Genomic DNA, 17,526 nt, shown 5'->3' with positions numbered 1-17,526 from the left:
AGTTATGATAGTATTACCTTGTATTATAATACTTCAAACAATTATAAGAAGCCTAACTTTTATAATAATAATTCAATCTATCAAACTAACTAAAATAATCAAGCCAAATTAAATAATACTTTCTCCCTCCCAAAACTATGGTCTTATTTGAGTTTGACACAAAATTTAAGAAATATTGATATTATATTGATAGTTGGTAAAATAATATGAATAAAAGACTTGTGAGTGTATTAGTATAAAAAGTAGTGGCATTTATGTAATAATAATGAAAAAGTGAAGATAATTTTTTGATGATATGAGTATTTATGGAAATGAGACTATTATTTTGGGACGGACAAATAATAAACAAGATTATTGCATTGAGACGGAGGGAAGTAGTATTGTATTTGTTGAATAGATGTGAAACAAATCTACAACATTAGTAGAGTTTGTTTAGTTTTCTGTCATGATTTGAATTTTGATTTACAATGTACTATCTTTTCGTGGGATATTAAAATATTTTAAATTTTTAGTAAAATTACAAATATATTATTATATATAATTAATTTATACATAAAATTAAAAAAAATAATAATACTATTAATATTTTATCGTATTTCTATTTATTTAAAATAATAATATTTTGGAATAGGAGGAACTCAGACAGTAAAAAATAGACAATAGATATATATATTTTTTTAAAACAAAATTAAAAATAGAAGATTGGATATATATTACAACTAAACATTTCATGTGCATAAATTAGGTTCACTACTTGGTTCAAATAATCTCATTTAGTAAACAAACTTTTCATGAAAGTGTGGTTTGCTCACTTATGTTTTTATTTATCTATTTTGTTGCTTATACCAAACATTACATTTGATACTTATTTTTGTTTTAAAAAATTAAAATCAGAAATATAAATTATTGTTTTGGTTTTTTCAGTGATTGGATCAATTAGCATATATTTCGTCCGTACCTTAACAATTTATCCGTTTTTCATTTTGGTCTTGTCTCATAATAAAGTATCAATTTCTTTTTTTTAGTATTTGTACTATCTACCTAACATTACAAATATTCTTCTAATTTACAATATATTATACAAATGTCATTACATGTATATCATACATTACTAATAGAGATAATTTAGTCTTGTTACATTTATTTCTACTTTATCTCAATATAATACTAATATTTTTAAATTTCGCGAAAAAATCAAATGGATATATAGATATGAGACGGAGGGAGTATTATAAAGAATATAGCATATATCCTACAACATATATTAATTCTATGTATAACATATATTTTGATAGCACATTATATAAATTTATGTAGTACAATAAGCGGATCATACAAAACAAAATATATAATACATAACAAATATTAATACAATATATAACATATTTTTTGACAGTCCATTATATAATTTCATATAGCACAATAAATTAAAATTTCAACACAATAAACAAATTAGACAACATAACATAATACATAATCCACGCAGTATATAAATTCTATATAACACAACATATGTTATATATCTCGTGATGAAATATTAATTGGTTCAAATTAATATATTAACTTGATCAAATTAGAACGGTATTGACTTAACAATAACCGTCACCATAAATTATGTATACAAGTTAACGTCAATTCCAAATAGAAAAACCCCTGCCCTCTTTACTCATATTTTTCAATTTTACTTTTGCAATACTCTTTTCGTTTCATATCTATCTATCTATCTATTTTTTTCACAAAATTTTAGAAATTTTAGTATTGTATTAGAATATAGTAAGAATAAATGTAAAAAAACTAAAATATCCTTAAAGTAAAAATTTATTGTAATATAGCTTGAATTTAAGAGTAATTTTAATAATAGGTATTAAAGTTACTAAAGAAATTGATATTTTGTTTTGAGACATACCAAAATAGAAAAATGAATAAATAATTAAAAAGACATAAGAATATTTATTTTCTAAAAATATTACTTTTTCAATTATTTATTTTAAATTTTTTCATTTAAAAATATTATATTCAAGATTTACTTTTTATTTAAAATATTCTATTAATAAACATCTATTTTCCACGACATCGTTTACTATCTAATTTATTTTTTGTTCAATTAATACTCTATAAGATGCGTAATAAAAACAACTAATTTATTGTTTTTTATTTAACAAATAACAACTAATTTGCTAGTATTTTTTATTTACTCAACAATTTTTTTTTATCAATTATTTTATAAACTTTTTATTTTATTTTAATATTAAAATAAAATTATTTTTTAGAGTACTTACTAAACCAAAATTAGCTTAGGGTGTGTTTGTTTGGGGTTTGGATTTTGAGTTGGGATTTGAATAATAAAAATTTTGAATTTAAATAGTTGTACAACGTGATATAAACAGGTGTTGATGTGATGTTTTGAATATAAAATTTATTTTTAGTATAATATAAAAAATAAAAATAGGGGTTTGATTTGATGTTTTTGGAAAGAAAAAAATAGATGAATAGTAAAATTTCTTAAAAATTTTACAACCGAACACACCTAAATACCTTCTTAGCATTTCTTCTTTTACTATTTCAAATTAAAATCGGCGCTAAATACCTTCCCTTTTTTACTGTAAATTAAATATTGCTTTCAAAATACTCATCTAAACATATATAGCCTAAAATCACAATAAAACCAAAACTCAAAGACCCATTTAAGTTACAATTCTGCAATAAACAAACTTCCCACAAACCAAACATGGATACAAAAATCCCATCCACCCATCCATCAAACTTAATAAGTTACCAAATAAACACCAAAACCGAAATCAAAACCCAGAAGAACAAGATCAAGATCAAGAACAACAAGATCAAATTCATCAAATCAAATCAAAGCAAGAAATCATCGATCAATTCATCTATCAAGTTAGTAAGTATCCCATCCTCTACAGCTACCCCTTCTTCCATCCACTCCGTTTCGAACTCGATCCATTTCCCGCCCTTCCAGCTCATGTCCCTCTCCACCACCTCGTCCACCATCATCTCATCCCCGCCCTTCATCCACCCCGCCACCTCCCCGCACACCTCCTCCGCCAGCCACTCTCGCCGCCGCACCGCCGCCGTCCCCTTCGCCCACAACTTCCAGCTCCCCGCAAGCACCCGCCCGCACCGATCTTCCAGGCACTCGCAAATGCAGTCGAACAGCGCCCTCCGCTCCAGGACCGGGGGCTCCTCTTTGTGATGATTCTCCAACTGCTCGAACAGATCCGGCGGTATGATCCTGTACGCCTGCCCCAGTGCGAACTCTTCCCATAACAGATCCGCATTCGTCACGATGTCTTTGATGTAGTCGAGCTCCCAGGGGGACGGGTCCTTCGGATCCGCGATGCACGAGCTCGATTTCGCCGTTATCGACTGAGACGACGATGCCGTGTCCGAGATCTCGGTGTCGCCTTCGGCGGAGTGAGATTTCTGAGTCGAGCTCCAGTTTGTTCCTTCGTAGGAGTCTAGCGACAAACACGGCAACCGACCTGTCGACGAGACCAGTAAAAAAAGGTGAGTAATTCTCGAAACATGAATAATTAACTGAGGGATGCAACTTTTTACCGTCGGCAGGGTTGTATGAGTCGAAACTTGCGCCTGACGATGACGGTCGACATGATACTGAAAGAGACCCTTGCAAATGAAGCCTTTGATAGTCGATGCGGTTATCGTTGTCAACGTTTACGTAATCGAGTCCCTGATATTGAATAAGAACACAGCAACTACATTCATATCGAAGGAAGTATTAATATTACGGCAGGAAAACTTCCGGGAAGTATAACAAGGTGTACACATTTTCAGATCCCGTTAGCATAGTTACATATATTCAACTTCTAAAATAAACTTGCTCGAGTTTCAAACCATGACATTATCACACGAATCAGCTCAAAATTCAACACGTAAACAAGATTCGATTGACAAAACATTTACCAAGAGTCTCAATTCGTCGAACAATCAACATATTTCAAGCAATGAAGTAATTTTAATTTTATTCGATGTAGTAATAATTTATATAAGAAATTGTACCGTGATTCTTTTGTCGGGAGAGAAATCAGCTGCGTTCCCAGTTTCCCGTTTACTTTTACATACGTCGCCGTCCATGGGGAGGCCCTTCAGAAAATCAACGGTGGAGCTGAGGTTGCCATAGTTGTTGGTAGAACCAGAAGAACCGACCTCCGACATTTCTTTCTGGGATAGCTCGACCCTCGAAGTCAGCTCTTTGAGCTTTTGTTCCAACAGCGCACTTAAGGCATCCCCGCCAGCGACGTTAAAGCCTGAACAGCACAAAGCAGCATTCATCACATTAGATTCGGATAGTCGAAGAACAAAATCATAAAAGAAACATAAACGAGTCGCTTCCAGATATTACCGCAAGAGTTGGATCCGGCCACAGACTTTTTGATCGGAGATGAAAACGTAAACGACACTACATCCAAGCTACTTTTCTTGTCGATCATGTCCCACTTAGAGTCATCCGCGAACGCAACATTATGTTTTACAGATCGCTCATCTTTTACCGACCCCGCTTTCTGGGTAGTGCTTCCGCTGGTCTGAATATTCCCATTGATCAGCACCTTCTTCTTCGAAGCCATCCTCGATTTAGACGACGAAAGCTCTTTCCCTTGATCAGCAGCCACGAAATTTGTCTTCCTCGATGTAATCACATTATTCACAACGATTTTATCTACAGTCCTATGCGTCTGCGCCGGTAAATCATTGGTCGACGATATATGTGCCTCTTTCCTCTCCTTTCGGTCTCCATCTTCAGTAAATACACAATTTTGTTTCTGATTATTTGTCCTGAGAACCTCCGAAGGCTTCCTAGCCGGAGTTTGCCTTTCCGATCTCTTTTGTGTATTCGTTAAATTTCTTGCTACGGAACCGGGCCGGGCGTCATTGTGTTCCTTGTGTTTCTCCGAACTTCGATTCCCGACCGAATTCAAACGATCCCTTTTCTGAATGTTAACCTTTCCCTGAGAAGCAAGAGGGCCCGACTTTTCCTTGCTCTTTAATCTTTGAGAACCGACTCTTTTCGATTCTTCGGAACCCTTAGACGAATAGCCATTTTCCAACTGAACCTGCCCCCGAGCATTGACCTGTTTCTTCACATTTCTAACAGAACTTTGCTCTTTACCCCGTTGGGACAAATCGGCTAACTGAGAAGATCTCTGAGCAGCCTCCATTTTCTCCTTCAAATCCCGAATTCTGATCGGAACCGAAGACGAGGACCCGAGTGGCGAATAGTTTGCCTTTGCGTTTGACCTCGGACTCTGCTCGATCATTTTCGACGCTGCTTCGATAATATAAGCTGCATTTTTAGGTGGGACGAATCCCGGACTCTTGATCGGAGATAAAAGACGGTGCTGAGTGACAGAAATCGGCTTTGCTGATTTCGGTGGCAACACCTCTTTCTGAAACCTCTCGATTGATCGGTTCTGCGCCCTCTGCAACTTAAGGTCCAATGGATTCCTACTCGATCCATCCAATTTATTCCGGACACTCTCAAAGATCACAATGTCGTGTTCCCGTTGAAATGCAGGAGCAGCCATTACATAACCAGAATCATTATACGGCTGAGGGTCGGCAAATGGAGCTGTAAAACATGTCTCGGTGGCGTTCTGTGTAGGCAACGAGTCCAATCCCATAAGGCGGGCCACAACCCCGGGGGCCTTTGTGCCGTACTCCGAATCGCCACTTGTCGATGAGGCGTAATAATAATCGTTGTGGCCTCGGACATTTGGTGGAAACCCATTCTCAAGATCCTACAGAAAAATGCACAGCAGTTGGTATCACAAGCTTCGAAAAAATCGAGTTGAAAACAAAGAAATCTGAAGAAATTACCAGCTGCCTCGCAAGAACAGAGCTGTGATAAGCTTCTCTGCCGTGATTCGAATTCTCTGCAGCAGAAGATGAGAATAATATTCTTAAATACAAGATCATAGCAAGAACAACAAACAATCAGTAGAAGAAAATGGAGATGAAGATCTACCTGGTAAATCGGATTTGGCTGAGAAAAGCTTCTTCCTAGATTTACCATTCCAATCGAATAACTGGAAGAAGCCTCCCTTCGCTCCTCCACGCTTCTCAACCTCCATTAAAGCTCCTTACAGTGCTGAAATGGAATCGATGATAAAAGTCAATGTCGGTAAACGAAGTTCCATACACTGTTCAAAAATAAACACCATAATATCGAGAAACGAAACCCTAATTTTTCAACACGATTAACCTATGAAATCTTCAGAAATCTACACTCTATTTCTGCAATTAAACCAAAAACCTTCACCACAAATAGGGCAAAACTTCACAATCACATTCCACAGAAAACGCAGAGAAACCACAAATCTACTCCCTACGGAAACACATCGAACACCCAAAAACCAGATTAACTAAACCAAAACGCACAAACCTCCTGTAGAAATCATCTAATTTTCATAGCACACCTACACACATTCAATCAACTACATGTATAGATTATCACAGCCGCATTCCTAGGGTTTCTGCTCCAACAAAAACATTCGAAGGGGCAAGCGGAAGAACAAAAAAAATTAAAGGCGAACAAAATGGAAAAGCTCAGTCAAAGGCCGCACATATCAAGGCAGCACCAGCACCAGCAGAGTCCTCATCTCTCCTCCACCAAATCTCCTCTGACCTAACAGCAGAATCAAATCCGTCAGAAACGCCGGCGAGGATAAGATCTACAACGTACGTCAAGAACCCTGATGCGATTTTGAATTCCGATCGGCAGTCCAGTTGTGGAGTGAAGACAAAAAGGAGGAAAAAAAAAAAAAAAAGGGGGCGAGTGATTTGAAAAAAGAAAGAGAGAAAAGATTTGGATTTGAGAGCAGAGTAGAGAGAGAAAGAGTGTAGAGTGAGAAACAGAGAGAGCGTGGGCTCACGCTCCGTATAATGTATGAGCCATTGAATGGTATTTATTCGTGTTATACGTATACGGTACAATCAGTTTAATTTGTTATTATACTATTTTAATTTATTTTTTTTATAGTATATTATTTAATGCTTGATAAGATAATAATTGTTTTTATTTTTAATAATTGTAATGGAAATCTGATGAGCCATAATTCTTTGTACGAAATAATACATAAAGTGGAGCAGTTTTTATTTGTTTTGTACCATAAATATGTTGCATTATGCATAAAATATTTTATGTGAAAAATGGTATTTCGTACAGTATATTTTATAGTAATCCTGTGGAATATGAGTTAGTAATAAAATCAGCATAGCATATTCTATATTTATTTTATATTCTGTAAAAGTATTGAGTGTGTATATATTTTGGGGGTCTCTCTTTTCTACGCTTTTATACAATATTTCGGACTATTTAAAAATAAATAAATATAATTTTTATAAAATATTATATTAAATATTATTTAAATACAAAAATAGAAACCTTTAAATTCAACTTTCTGAAAAGTGAAAAAAAAAAACACATTATTTGTTTTTATTTCATCTTTTACTATATTATTTTTAAATGTATACATTATATTTAGCAGTATTAATTTTTATTAAAATAATGATTGAAATAATTATTTTTATTGATTTTTATTATATATATTGTAGTTTTTTAAGTAATAATCAATAATGTTACTCTAAAACAACTTTCTTTAGTAGATATATTTTTATATTAAATCTAAAAAAATTATTTTAATAATATAAAAATAATATATTATATTAAATTGTTTATATTTTTGAGTTGATAAAATATATATTAGTATATTATATGATTTTGAGTATATATTATATTTTTTATAATATTAGTGTCAACTAAAATATATTGTAAACACACAAACACATTCAAGTGCTTGTTTGTTTTGAGTGTGGGTGTGTTTTTTTTTTTTTTTTTTGCTTTTCCATAAGTAACACATATTTCTCCAATTGTGTGTTCTTTTACTCAAAATAAATCAAAATATTTTTGTAAAAAAATTAATATATTATATAAATTTATTATTTTTATATTATCTACACAATTATCTATATTACACATAAAAAAAAAAAAAAAAATTCTTCAAAACAAACACGCATATTTAATTATTTCAAAAAAATAATATTAAAACTATCATTAATCAATAAAACAAAATAAAAGTCATATTTATGTTTGGTGTTTGTCGCCCTGTCTCCCTCTTCTCTCAAACACATAGGCCAATAAAAAGTATTGGGGAATGGACACATTTTGTGTACATTTTTTTTTGTAAACAATTCATCTCGTGCTTGTGGTAATATTTGTATATATATTTTTAAAATATTATATAATAATAAAAGAATTTTAAAAATACTAAGAAAACAGAACTTAAATATTTCGATTAAACAATTAAAAATCATTAGATTCAATATTAAGTATACTTTAACGTTAAATATATATATATATGTATGTGCTGATTTGGTTAATGGATTATATAAAAGGAAAAATACTTTTATTAATTAGTTATGATACGTTTATGCATTATATACTTTGTATATTTAATGTTTTTATTTATTTAAATAGTTTATATAATAATAGTACAAAGGGAAGTCAAATATGGAGGTTGTTCTGTGCCAATCAATTTTGTAGTTGTAGTAAGTAAAGAATTTTGGGATGTTCTGAATGAGAGAGAACCCAGACTCCAATAAATGAAAACGTTGACTTGGTCAAAATTACCTATTAAATTGCCAAGAATGGATATGAATGTGGTGTGGTTTGTGCATCTAGGACATATAAATAAATTTTAAAATGAATAAATAAATTAATAATATACTTTTACTTATGTTCGGCCAAAGTTTACCTAGAACACGAGTCCATCGTACCATCTTTTATGAGACTATATTTATATTTATATTTTGTTAATAAATTCATATATTATTGTTTTATATAATCTATTATTTATCCACTGTAAAAAAGTGTTTATATTTATATTTTGTTAATAAATTCATATATTGTTGCCTTATATCATCTATTATTTGTCCACTGTAAAAAATATACTTCTATTGAATATATGATTCTTTACTTGCAAATATACAAATATTTGTTTTACGAATTAAATCAAATAAATATTTGGAATAGTAAGTTGCATTCAAACAAATTACTCCAATCAATTGAAAATATTTGTAATATTTACAAATATTAAGAACCATCTCCAAAAATATATTCAACAAAAATTCTAAAAATATTTACAAATATTTGAAATCGGATGGATCTATAAATACAACTATAGTATTTGATTGTCAAATATATTGATACAAATATTAGTAATATTGAATTTAGATAATATCACTATTAACATAAAATCTAAAATATATAATATAAATAATGTTCAATTCAATGAACCAAATATATATATATATAATAAAAAATAAATTTAATAGTATTTATACTTCGAATTTCCTCCAGTAACCGAAAATTCATTTCTCTTTGATTCAATTCGACAGTTTGGAGTTTCTGCCAACCCATATAAATGGGAGGGTCATATTGAAAGACGATGTCAGAACCGAATTTATTACAACGCCTGTGTAAAAAATTAGTTCATTGTCCATATAATATTATCGAATATATATATCTAAGAAAAATAACTATAAATGTTGTTCTATTATTGTGCGTATCAAAAAATTTAGTGCAACATTGGAGAAACTCTGCAGTAACACACACAAATATATATATATATATAAACAATAAAAAAATAAAAATCTTTATAAAATATAATAAAACAATCACATTAAACACTTATTTAAAATATAAGATTAAAATCAATTTAGATTCAAAACCTCACAATTGTCAAAACAATTCAAAAAAACAAGAAAATGATACAAAATTTGCAACATTTATGTTTGGGAAAGAGGAGATTTAGCAGCAATGATGTATAGTTTAGCAAAACTCAAAGTAAAAGGATGCAAATCAATGCATGTATCATATACAAATTTATAAAGCATTAGTAGAGAAGAGGGTGGGTAGGTTTTTAAATAATAAATACAGACAGCAACACATGACACACCACACCAGAGAAAGTGACACACAGGGAACCCTTATTGTTCTAATAATACACTTTTTTTTCTTTTTTTTCTTTGAACCCTCTCCTCTTCCTCTTCCTCTTCCTTCCTATTCCCCAATTTTCAGTTCTACCAATAAAAAAGAAAAAGGAGTTCTTGAAGCTCCTACTAATATAATCATATATCATGTATTTTCTTCCACATTAGCCTCCCATACAGTTCTACCAATAAAAAAGAAAAAGGAGTTCTTGAAGCTCCTAATAATATAATCATATATCATGTATTTCCTTCCACATTATAGCCTCCCATACAGTTCTTGAATTATTAGGATTTATCCATACATGTTAGGGGGAAAAGAAATGGCAATGTGGGCAGACATGGTGTGTGCAAAGCCCTAACTTTAACTGTGGTTCCCTGTTGGCATCAAATGTGGGGACTTGGCCCCTTTTTGAAGCAACATTATAGCAACAATTTAAACTACAAAACACCAACAATTTTTGGTTGTGGGGGCAACCACTTTTGAAGGCTTGCAGAATCAACCAAGTCATTTTTTGCCCACTACCATATTACATACTTACATATATAAACTGCTCCATGTGATTTCCCTTTTTAGGTAAAATTATCAGTTGAGTAAGATTGAATTCTCTAAAGTTGCACAAGGGAAAATGTCAATGAGGGGAGGTTATTGTTCATTGTATTGTTTTTTCCACTAAAGAAAAGCACAGTATCTGATTGCATGATTAAGTGAATAAATTAATTCCTAGGTAGTGCAATTTAAGTCCTACAATTTAGGAGGTAGAAAAAGGTGGGAGCATATGATGGGGATGGTTTTCTACTCTAATCAAGCAATTTGGGGATAATGGAAAAGAATTAAATAATGAAATGAAAGAGTAGTTATGTATGTGAATGTGATCATACCAAATGGCAGGCTGTTCCCATGTGCTTTTTGGTCAACATAATTCTTGAAATCCCTGTTGATAGATCTATCACAAGGGCCCCCTTTAAGATTCTGATATCATATGACACCAAATGCAACTGCACATGCCAGTAACACCAAGAGGCTTTAGAAATGAAATTAATTGGACTAAAGTCTAAAACATAAATGTGAAGTATATTAGGTAGAAAAAGCGTGTTATGCTAGAGCTGCATTTGGCTGAATAGCGTTTCTTCTACTATGAGAAAGCATACAACTTGGAGTGCATGTTTTGGAGCTGGGCTGGTTAATTCAGTGAAAGAATGATTTTGTTAATCAATACCTGTTTAAATGATGTGCTTTGTGATATTCTTGATCATGTCGACAGCTTGAGGCAGTTGTCGCAAGGATTTGAACCGTTTTTGCATGTGCTCCGATCATGGGATTCTCCGAAGTGTTCGAGTAAAGCTTGCCTTCGGCATTCATCCTGCAGCAGAGGAAATTATGATACAGATGGTCTAGTAATTTTTTTTTATGTGATTACCCTTACGATTACTACATCTGTAGATTGTAACATGTACCTTAAGTTCACAGTACTTTTGCATTTTTCGGGCTTGATCCATGGTCATCTTGAAGCTTTCACGTTTAGCTCCGTGTCCATTTCTAAGCATGCATACGACCCGACTGAAATCCTTCCGCTGGTACAGAACAATGCATGTGGCTGGGAGATTATCTCGCCCTGCCCTTCCAGATTCCTGATAGTAACTCTCGATTGATTTGGACATTGTGTTGTGGACAACAAAACGCTGAAAAAGGAAAAAGCAAGTTAGTTTTCTTCTTTCTTTTGGAAACCACTATAAGTCTAACACGGCACTGCAAAGCATTTTTTATCTCAGAATGATGCAAAGTAGTAAAAGCAGTTCATGTAGACTTCTCAGCCGGTAAAATTGCATGCAAGATAATTTTTTAATTGGCTTGCATGTAGTTTTAAATGATTGTTCTAAATTCTAACTATAGAAAAGATCTGTAAAACTTCGCGTGCTATGGTATGGAGGCAGAAGAAGACTCACAACATCAGGTTTGTCGATCCCCATTCCAAAAGCTATGGTAGCACAAACAACATGTGCTTCTCCACTGTGCCATTTCTTCTGAACTGCAACTCTCTGGCGAGCAGCCAAACCGGCATGATAATATGCAGTTTTGATCTTGAATGTCTCATTCATGAATTTTGAAACCTCCACACATTCATTTTTGGAGAGACAGTATATAATTCCACATATATTTTTGAATCGATCCACAAGTAGTTTTCCAAGTTGTTTGAGTGGCTCTTTAGATTTGCCAATCACCTCATACTTCAAATTGGGCCTATCAAAACTTCTCTCAAGCACAGTAGCACCAGGAATTTTTAATGAGTTTAAGATATCCTGCAGATTAATTTGTAACTTTAGTTCTTAAGAAGAAACTACTTATACACACATGAAAATCTAAATACTAGCAATCTCTAACCTGACGAACTATTGGCGTTGCAGTGGCAGTTAACGCCATCAGAGGAACATGAGGAAAATTCATCTTAAGACATCCTAATGCTCTATAATCTGGACGAAAATCATGCCCCCACTGGCTAAAAATCAGAGAAAGGTGATAAGTTGGACAAGAATCGTACATCTGATTCAAAAAACTGAAATATTCTCTTCAAGGTAAACAACATGCAATGCACATATCAACAGTAGTAAATAACATCTTTGTCTCCCGTCTTTATTGTTTAGGTTATAGTATGTGGTTATACACATGTATTATATGAATTAAAGGTGAGAAAAGGACTTCACCCGTTGTATGTATTCAATTTTTATTCCCAACACAACTATCTATTCTGAACAGAGAAACTGCCACAACATACTATTCAAATTTTTGTACTTTCATATTATTGTAGACAACCACATAATATTTCTAGCTTCGTCACCTTCTCTATTGCTACTTCCAAAAAATATCTATCTTCATTTCATTAAGCACTTGAATATTTATATCAAGAAAATTTCAGCAAATGCAAATGCATACCTAAGACAGTGAGCTTCATCTACCACAAAACCTGCTAATTGTCCCTGAGATTAGTAAATGTTAACCTTGTTAGATTTAGAATCATTAATGAAATGTTGTCGATTCAGAGTGCCTCAGTTTAAGTTATTGTTCACAAGGAAGTAACTAAACAACTACCTTCCCGTGCAGACAATTTAGGATATGTTGAAATGGTAAATTCCCAGCAACCCTTTCAGGAGTTACATACAGAAGTTTACATGATGGTTTATCCTTCCTGCCAGCATTCAAATAGGTAGAAAATGTTGGATAAACTTTTATTAAGCAATCAATAAATATACCACCTGAAGACTACCTTTTGCATTCTTCCCACATGTAGACACAATGCAAACTAGCCACTATGGCATGCTGTTACACCGGCTAAGTTGGAAGAGAGTTTATGACAAATGCAAGATTCTACCAAATTTTATTTTAGCACTGAAAACTCTCACAAATTTCTACGCTCCTATAATAATCTGAATTTAGAAAACAAACTTTACAGAAAAATATATATATATATCTTGGAAAGGAGTTCAAGTATTTAAAATCATTTGGCTCCAAAAATATCAATAAAGAAGGAATTAGATTAAATATGAAATGTTCTGTGTGCTATATGGAGAATAGATGAAGCTTACCTCAGCTCTTGAAGTATGGCTGCAGTCTGTGCAGGCTTCTGTTGAGAATTTAAAAATGTTGCAGGTATCCCAAACTTGATATTCAGGGTAACAATCTGATCTTGAATGAGGGATAGAAGTGGGGATATAACAATTGTAACACCTGGCCGGAGAATGGCTGGAAGCTGAATAGTATGGCATACAAGAGGAAGAGCATCAAGAAAAGAATGAAAATCTTCAGTGCAAAAAGCCCAAGTTATTAGTTTGGATAATGAGATAAAACATATATTACAACTTACAAGAACAATGGTGCTAAAAAATGTTAACAGTAAGAATTTTGTTTGCGGTGAAAAAAATGCAAATCTAGAGAAGAGCAAAGTAATATGAATTAGTGTCTTGTTTAAAGAATGTTCAGAGCTTTTTGTCAATTTATTTTCATAGAAAGCAACAAAGTGAAGTGCGGAGGTTTCTTATCTCTTATATCAGATCGGGAAGCATTTTTCTCGAATGTGAACACGTTAAAGATAAGGCGGAGAATGCAATATATGCGCAAGAATAAACTCACACCACATGCTCACAATACCATAAATTGGTAAAACTTGCAGATAGATGACAGCATGAGAGAAGCTAATTGGATTCATTTGCCATCTGTGAAATGTATAGACGAGAAGTTTACAATAAATAAGCAGCAAGACCTATGACAGTATGAACTGACCTGGTAACAAAGGCTTTTCCCACCTCCAGTAGGCATAAGAACAAAACTATCATGCTGATCAAGAAACATTTTACAAGCTCGATGCTGGAGTGGTCGAAAGGTTCTATTACCAAATACAACAACATTGGCCAATTCAAGATCATCCAATTTCTGTAGCTCTTCATATGTCAAAGTTCCATCTGCACGATCATGCAACCTTCCATGATGTATTTCATGGGAAAATGTTGAACCTGAACTTTGTGTTAGATCACTCCTGTGGTCCTTCAAAAGAATTTCATATCAACTGTCAGTAAGGATAATATGGTTAACTATTGGAAAATAGTTGAGTTTGCAAAAAGTACAAGGCATTTTAATTCTGTTCATGGGGTTTCCATGATGCATTTGACCATATTGGCCTAGCAAAAGACAACCTTAAAAAATATTTCAAGCTGTGGCATTCATATGATATAATATTCCCTCCGTCCCAAACACCCTACAACATTTCATTTTTTATGTGTCCCAAATACTCTGCAACATTTACAAAATAGGAAATAATTAATCATACTTAATCTCTACCCCACACTTTATCCCCTCACATCATCCAAATACAAAAATAAAATATATATTTCTCTCTCCATCATATCACCTAATTTCTAAATTATCCTACTTAATACTACCCACCTAAAAACACGTGTCAAGATAACTTGAGCATGAAGCTGTTTGTAGCACATGATTAGACAGCCAAGATATAAATTGGTGTTTATAGACAAGAACTTCTTACAGAAAATGACGTGTGTTTAATCGAACTTGGAGAAGGGTGGTTGCTGTTTCCACCTACAACACTGTTAGAGGAAGTTTTCAAACGTTTTTTTCTAGGAATAGTCTGGTGTTTCTTTTCTTCATCAGTTGATGAATCCAGCTGCATAACATTTTTCTGCTTTTGGGATTCGGGAGAATCTTCAATGACATGAATCTGGTTTTTCCCAGTAAGATTTGAATCATAATGCTGAAGAACATCTTTGTCCAAAATCTCACTCAAAGCACCACAAGCTTCAGACTCCAATGCTTGCACATCATCCCAATCCTCAGTGTCGTGCATTGATTCAGCAAGTGAAGCCAAAAAGTCATCACCACAGTGCTCCACAGTAATGAAATCTCGTCCATCATCACCTTGACCAGAAGAAATTCACAGTTGTTAATGAATTCAGGAAACCAAGAATTATACCACATTCAACTTGCTATTTTGAATTGAGAGATTGTTCCCACTTCTTATTGTCCTTCAATAAAATGTTTATGTCAGACATTAAGTTACGAAAAATCTCAATAATAATCCTTTAAGCAAGTCTTAAAAATCACTAAATAATTCATAATCTCGCCTGGTTTTGGGAACTATTATTCATTTCTCAATATCTGAATATTTCAAACAGGCGCACAGTTTTGTTACTAGAATTCAATGGTCGATAGGATAACTAATCCTACGGAAATAGAAACAACGGCTTGAGGTCCTGAGAAAGAAATTGCTCACCATATAGGTTAACAAGGCGGTCTAAGCAGTTGGTTGCGGAGTCCTCGTCGAATCCGAATTCTAGAGCTAAACTAATCAATCTCGCCTTCTCCAAATCTAAATCGTGACGGTCCATTCACTTTTCCGGGATCGCTCCTCCTTCCGTTCCGCCGGCGACGCTGTTGATGCGTTTTCCCGCGCTTTTCAAAGAGGAGGCTGGGCGTCGTTGCAATTGAGTGCGCGGAAGCAGCGGAGTGGGCGGGTGATGGGTCAATATATAATGCTTTTGGTTCTTTTTCTTCAGACGACGTCGTTCATTATCAAGTAAATAAAATAGTACTCCCTCCCCGTCCCAAACACCGCGTAACATTTATGTTTGGCACGAAAATTTAAGCAAATAATATTAAATATGGTAATTTAAGATAATTTGGATATTAAGTTATGTTATTGAAGAGAGAAATAATTATTTATATTTTTTTATTTGAGTGATGTGATGAGATAAAGTAAAATATATATTAATATATGTATAAAAATATTATTAATTATTTTTAAATTTAAAAATATTACAGTGAATTAGAGAAAAAAAAATATTACATAGTATTTGAGACAGATGGAGTAGTATGTTATATTATTGTTGTTTATTTAATAATTTTAATACATATTTTATATAAATTTTATTTGTTTTATAAATACATACTATTATATATAAATTTTTTGTAAATATTTTTTATATAATATATTTTTATTAAAGTTTATATTTTAAAATATATATTAAAAAATATATGTATTTTTTGTTGAGGCAGCTAAAAGAGAGTATTCAAATTTCAAACCACCAAGCCATTGAAAATAATAGAAAAGGAAAGGGCAGGGGATGATAGTGAAATGACATATTTACCGATGGATACAGTTCCGAAACCAACCGCGCGCGTGTTATATATACATATATATAATTATACAAACGGTTGCCGTTGCAGTTGCGGTTGCGGTTGCGGTAGGGTTAAAGGTCAGAAGCCATGGACGAATTTGGAGCAGGTTTTCTTCACCCAGCGTAGGCCTTTCTTCCAGCCATCCCTCACCTTCCCTTCCATGGTGTACAATTTGTACTTGGCGATCCTCTTCCTTCGCTTCAGCTCTGCGTTGCTGTACCACGGCCGCAGCGACGACGTCCCCCGCGCTCGCCGGTTGTACGCCGCGCCTTCCATGGTGCTCAGCTCTCCCCCCGCCTCCGAGGAAGAGAGATGAAACTCGGAAGGATTTCAGGTAATTTACTTAAATAAATAAATGAATAGAGCAGTTTAATTTGATATACGCGACCTGGAACAAATATTTTCCAATCGTTTGTTTTGTTTGTTTGTTTTAATATTTTTGGGGAGTGGAGCCGACGAATTTCGACCATCCTTGGAAATACAATTAGAGGAAACTCTTTTTTTGAGGGGATCACAAAGAAGACGTGATCAGAAGGATATGGACAGCCACTAAACTTAACTTTTCAAGTATTACATTGGATTAATATTTATTTTGAGAATGCTTAGTTAATAGTTTGTTTGTTTCATAATTCGTATTGTTTGAGATATGTATTTGCATTGAAATAAATTTCTAATATTACGATATTAATAAATAATACTATATTGGTGAATAAAATCTCATTTTGCTTTTGATTTTTTCTTTTTCATTGGATATTGACAATCCAGATTATCAATCTTAGTATACACATTCATATGCAAATAATCTGGCAGTGTTTCTT

The 17,526-nt window shown here is 33.2% G+C and overlaps 2 protein-coding genes and 1 long non-coding RNA gene across 6 annotated transcripts; 1 reads left to right on the top strand and 2 right to left on the bottom strand.

Moving 5' to 3' along the window:
• Positions 1-2,683: 2,683 nt before the first annotated feature.
• LOC127245261 (uncharacterized) lies at positions 2,684-6,879 on the bottom strand. 2 transcript variants are annotated; one of them, XM_051266027.1, is made up of 7 exons: positions 6,600-6,879; positions 6,002-6,124; positions 5,854-5,909; positions 4,382-5,774; positions 4,039-4,286; positions 3,577-3,709; positions 2,684-3,500 (listed from the first exon to the last, which is right to left on the bottom strand). In XM_051266027.1, exons 2-7 carry the CDS (start codon positions 6,105-6,107, stop codon positions 2,860-2,862), a joined length of 2,577 nt encoding a protein of 858 aa, XP_051121984.1. In that variant the 5' UTR covers positions 6,108-6,124; positions 6,600-6,879; the 3' UTR covers positions 2,684-2,859. The 2 variants fall into 2 exon arrangements, with proteins under 2 accessions (XP_051121984.1, XP_051121992.1); XM_051266035.1 differs by lacking the exon at positions 6,600-6,879 and adding an exon at positions 6,419-6,566.
• A 2,509-nt stretch (positions 6,880-9,388) lies between these two features.
• On the bottom strand, positions 9,389-16,283 carry LOC127251507 (ATP-dependent DNA helicase Q-like 1). Of its 3 annotated transcripts, none has more exons than XR_007838940.1 (12): positions 15,804-16,283; positions 15,060-15,448; positions 14,300-14,560; positions 13,606-13,769; positions 13,112-13,208; positions 12,956-12,999; positions 12,407-12,521; positions 11,971-12,324; positions 11,482-11,706; positions 11,244-11,387; positions 10,906-11,022; positions 9,389-9,509 (listed from the first exon to the last, which is right to left on the bottom strand). XR_007838940.1 is itself a non-coding variant. In XM_051275267.1 (11 exons), exons 1-10 carry the CDS (start codon positions 15,916-15,918, stop codon positions 11,277-11,279), a joined length of 1,875 nt encoding a protein of 624 aa, XP_051131224.1. In that variant the 5' UTR covers positions 15,919-16,283; the 3' UTR covers positions 10,123-11,022; positions 11,244-11,276. The 3 variants fall into 3 exon arrangements, 1 of the variants encoding a protein (XP_051131224.1); XR_007838924.1 differs by lacking the exon at positions 9,389-9,509 and adding an exon at positions 9,788-10,116; XM_051275267.1 differs by lacking the exon at positions 9,389-9,509 and having other exon boundaries at positions 10,123-11,022.
• A 291-nt stretch (positions 16,284-16,574) lies between these two features.
• LOC127245250 (uncharacterized) lies at positions 16,575-17,442 on the top strand. Its single transcript, XR_007837421.1, has 2 exons — positions 16,575-17,042; positions 17,161-17,442. It is a non-coding gene; the product is annotated as an uncharacterized LOC127245250 (long non-coding RNA).
• The last annotated feature ends 84 nt before the right edge of the window (positions 17,443-17,526 follow it).

This window comes from Andrographis paniculata, unplaced genomic scaffold, assembly GCF_009805555.1.
Source record: "Andrographis paniculata isolate CXL003 unplaced genomic scaffold, ASM980555v1 Contig10END, whole genome shotgun sequence".
Classification (NCBI taxonomy): Eukaryota; Viridiplantae; Streptophyta; class Magnoliopsida; order Lamiales; family Acanthaceae; genus Andrographis; species Andrographis paniculata.
The sequence above is the reverse complement of the archived record's forward strand: the minus strand, read 5'-3'. Positions and strand labels throughout refer to the sequence as shown.

Excerpts from the sequence above, each read along its gene's own strand:
- LOC127245261 (XM_051266027.1), bottom strand. The coding sequence starts at position 6,107 with ATGGAGGTTGAGAAGCGTGGAGGAGCGAAGGGAGGCTTCTTCCAGTTA. Across the intron at positions 5,910-6,001 it reads AGCCAAATCCGATTTACCAG|AGAATTCGAATCACGGCAGA; the intron begins GTAGATCTTCAT and ends CTTCTGCTGCAG. Across the intron at positions 3,710-4,038 it reads CTCCCGACAAAAGAATCACG|GGACTCGATTACGTAAACGT; the intron begins GTACAATTTCTT and ends ATTCAATATCAG.
- LOC127251507 (XM_051275267.1), bottom strand. The coding sequence starts at position 15,918 with ATGGACCGTCACGATTTAGATTTGGAGAAGGCGAGATTGATTAGTTTA. Across the intron at positions 15,449-15,803 it reads CCGCCTTGTTAACCTATATG|GTGATGATGGACGAGATTTC; the intron begins GTGAGCAATTTC and ends CTTCTGGTCAAG. Across the intron at positions 13,000-13,111 it reads TAAATTGTCTGCACGGGAAG|GGACAATTAGCAGGTTTTGT; the intron begins GTAGTTGTTTAG and ends TACTAATCTCAG.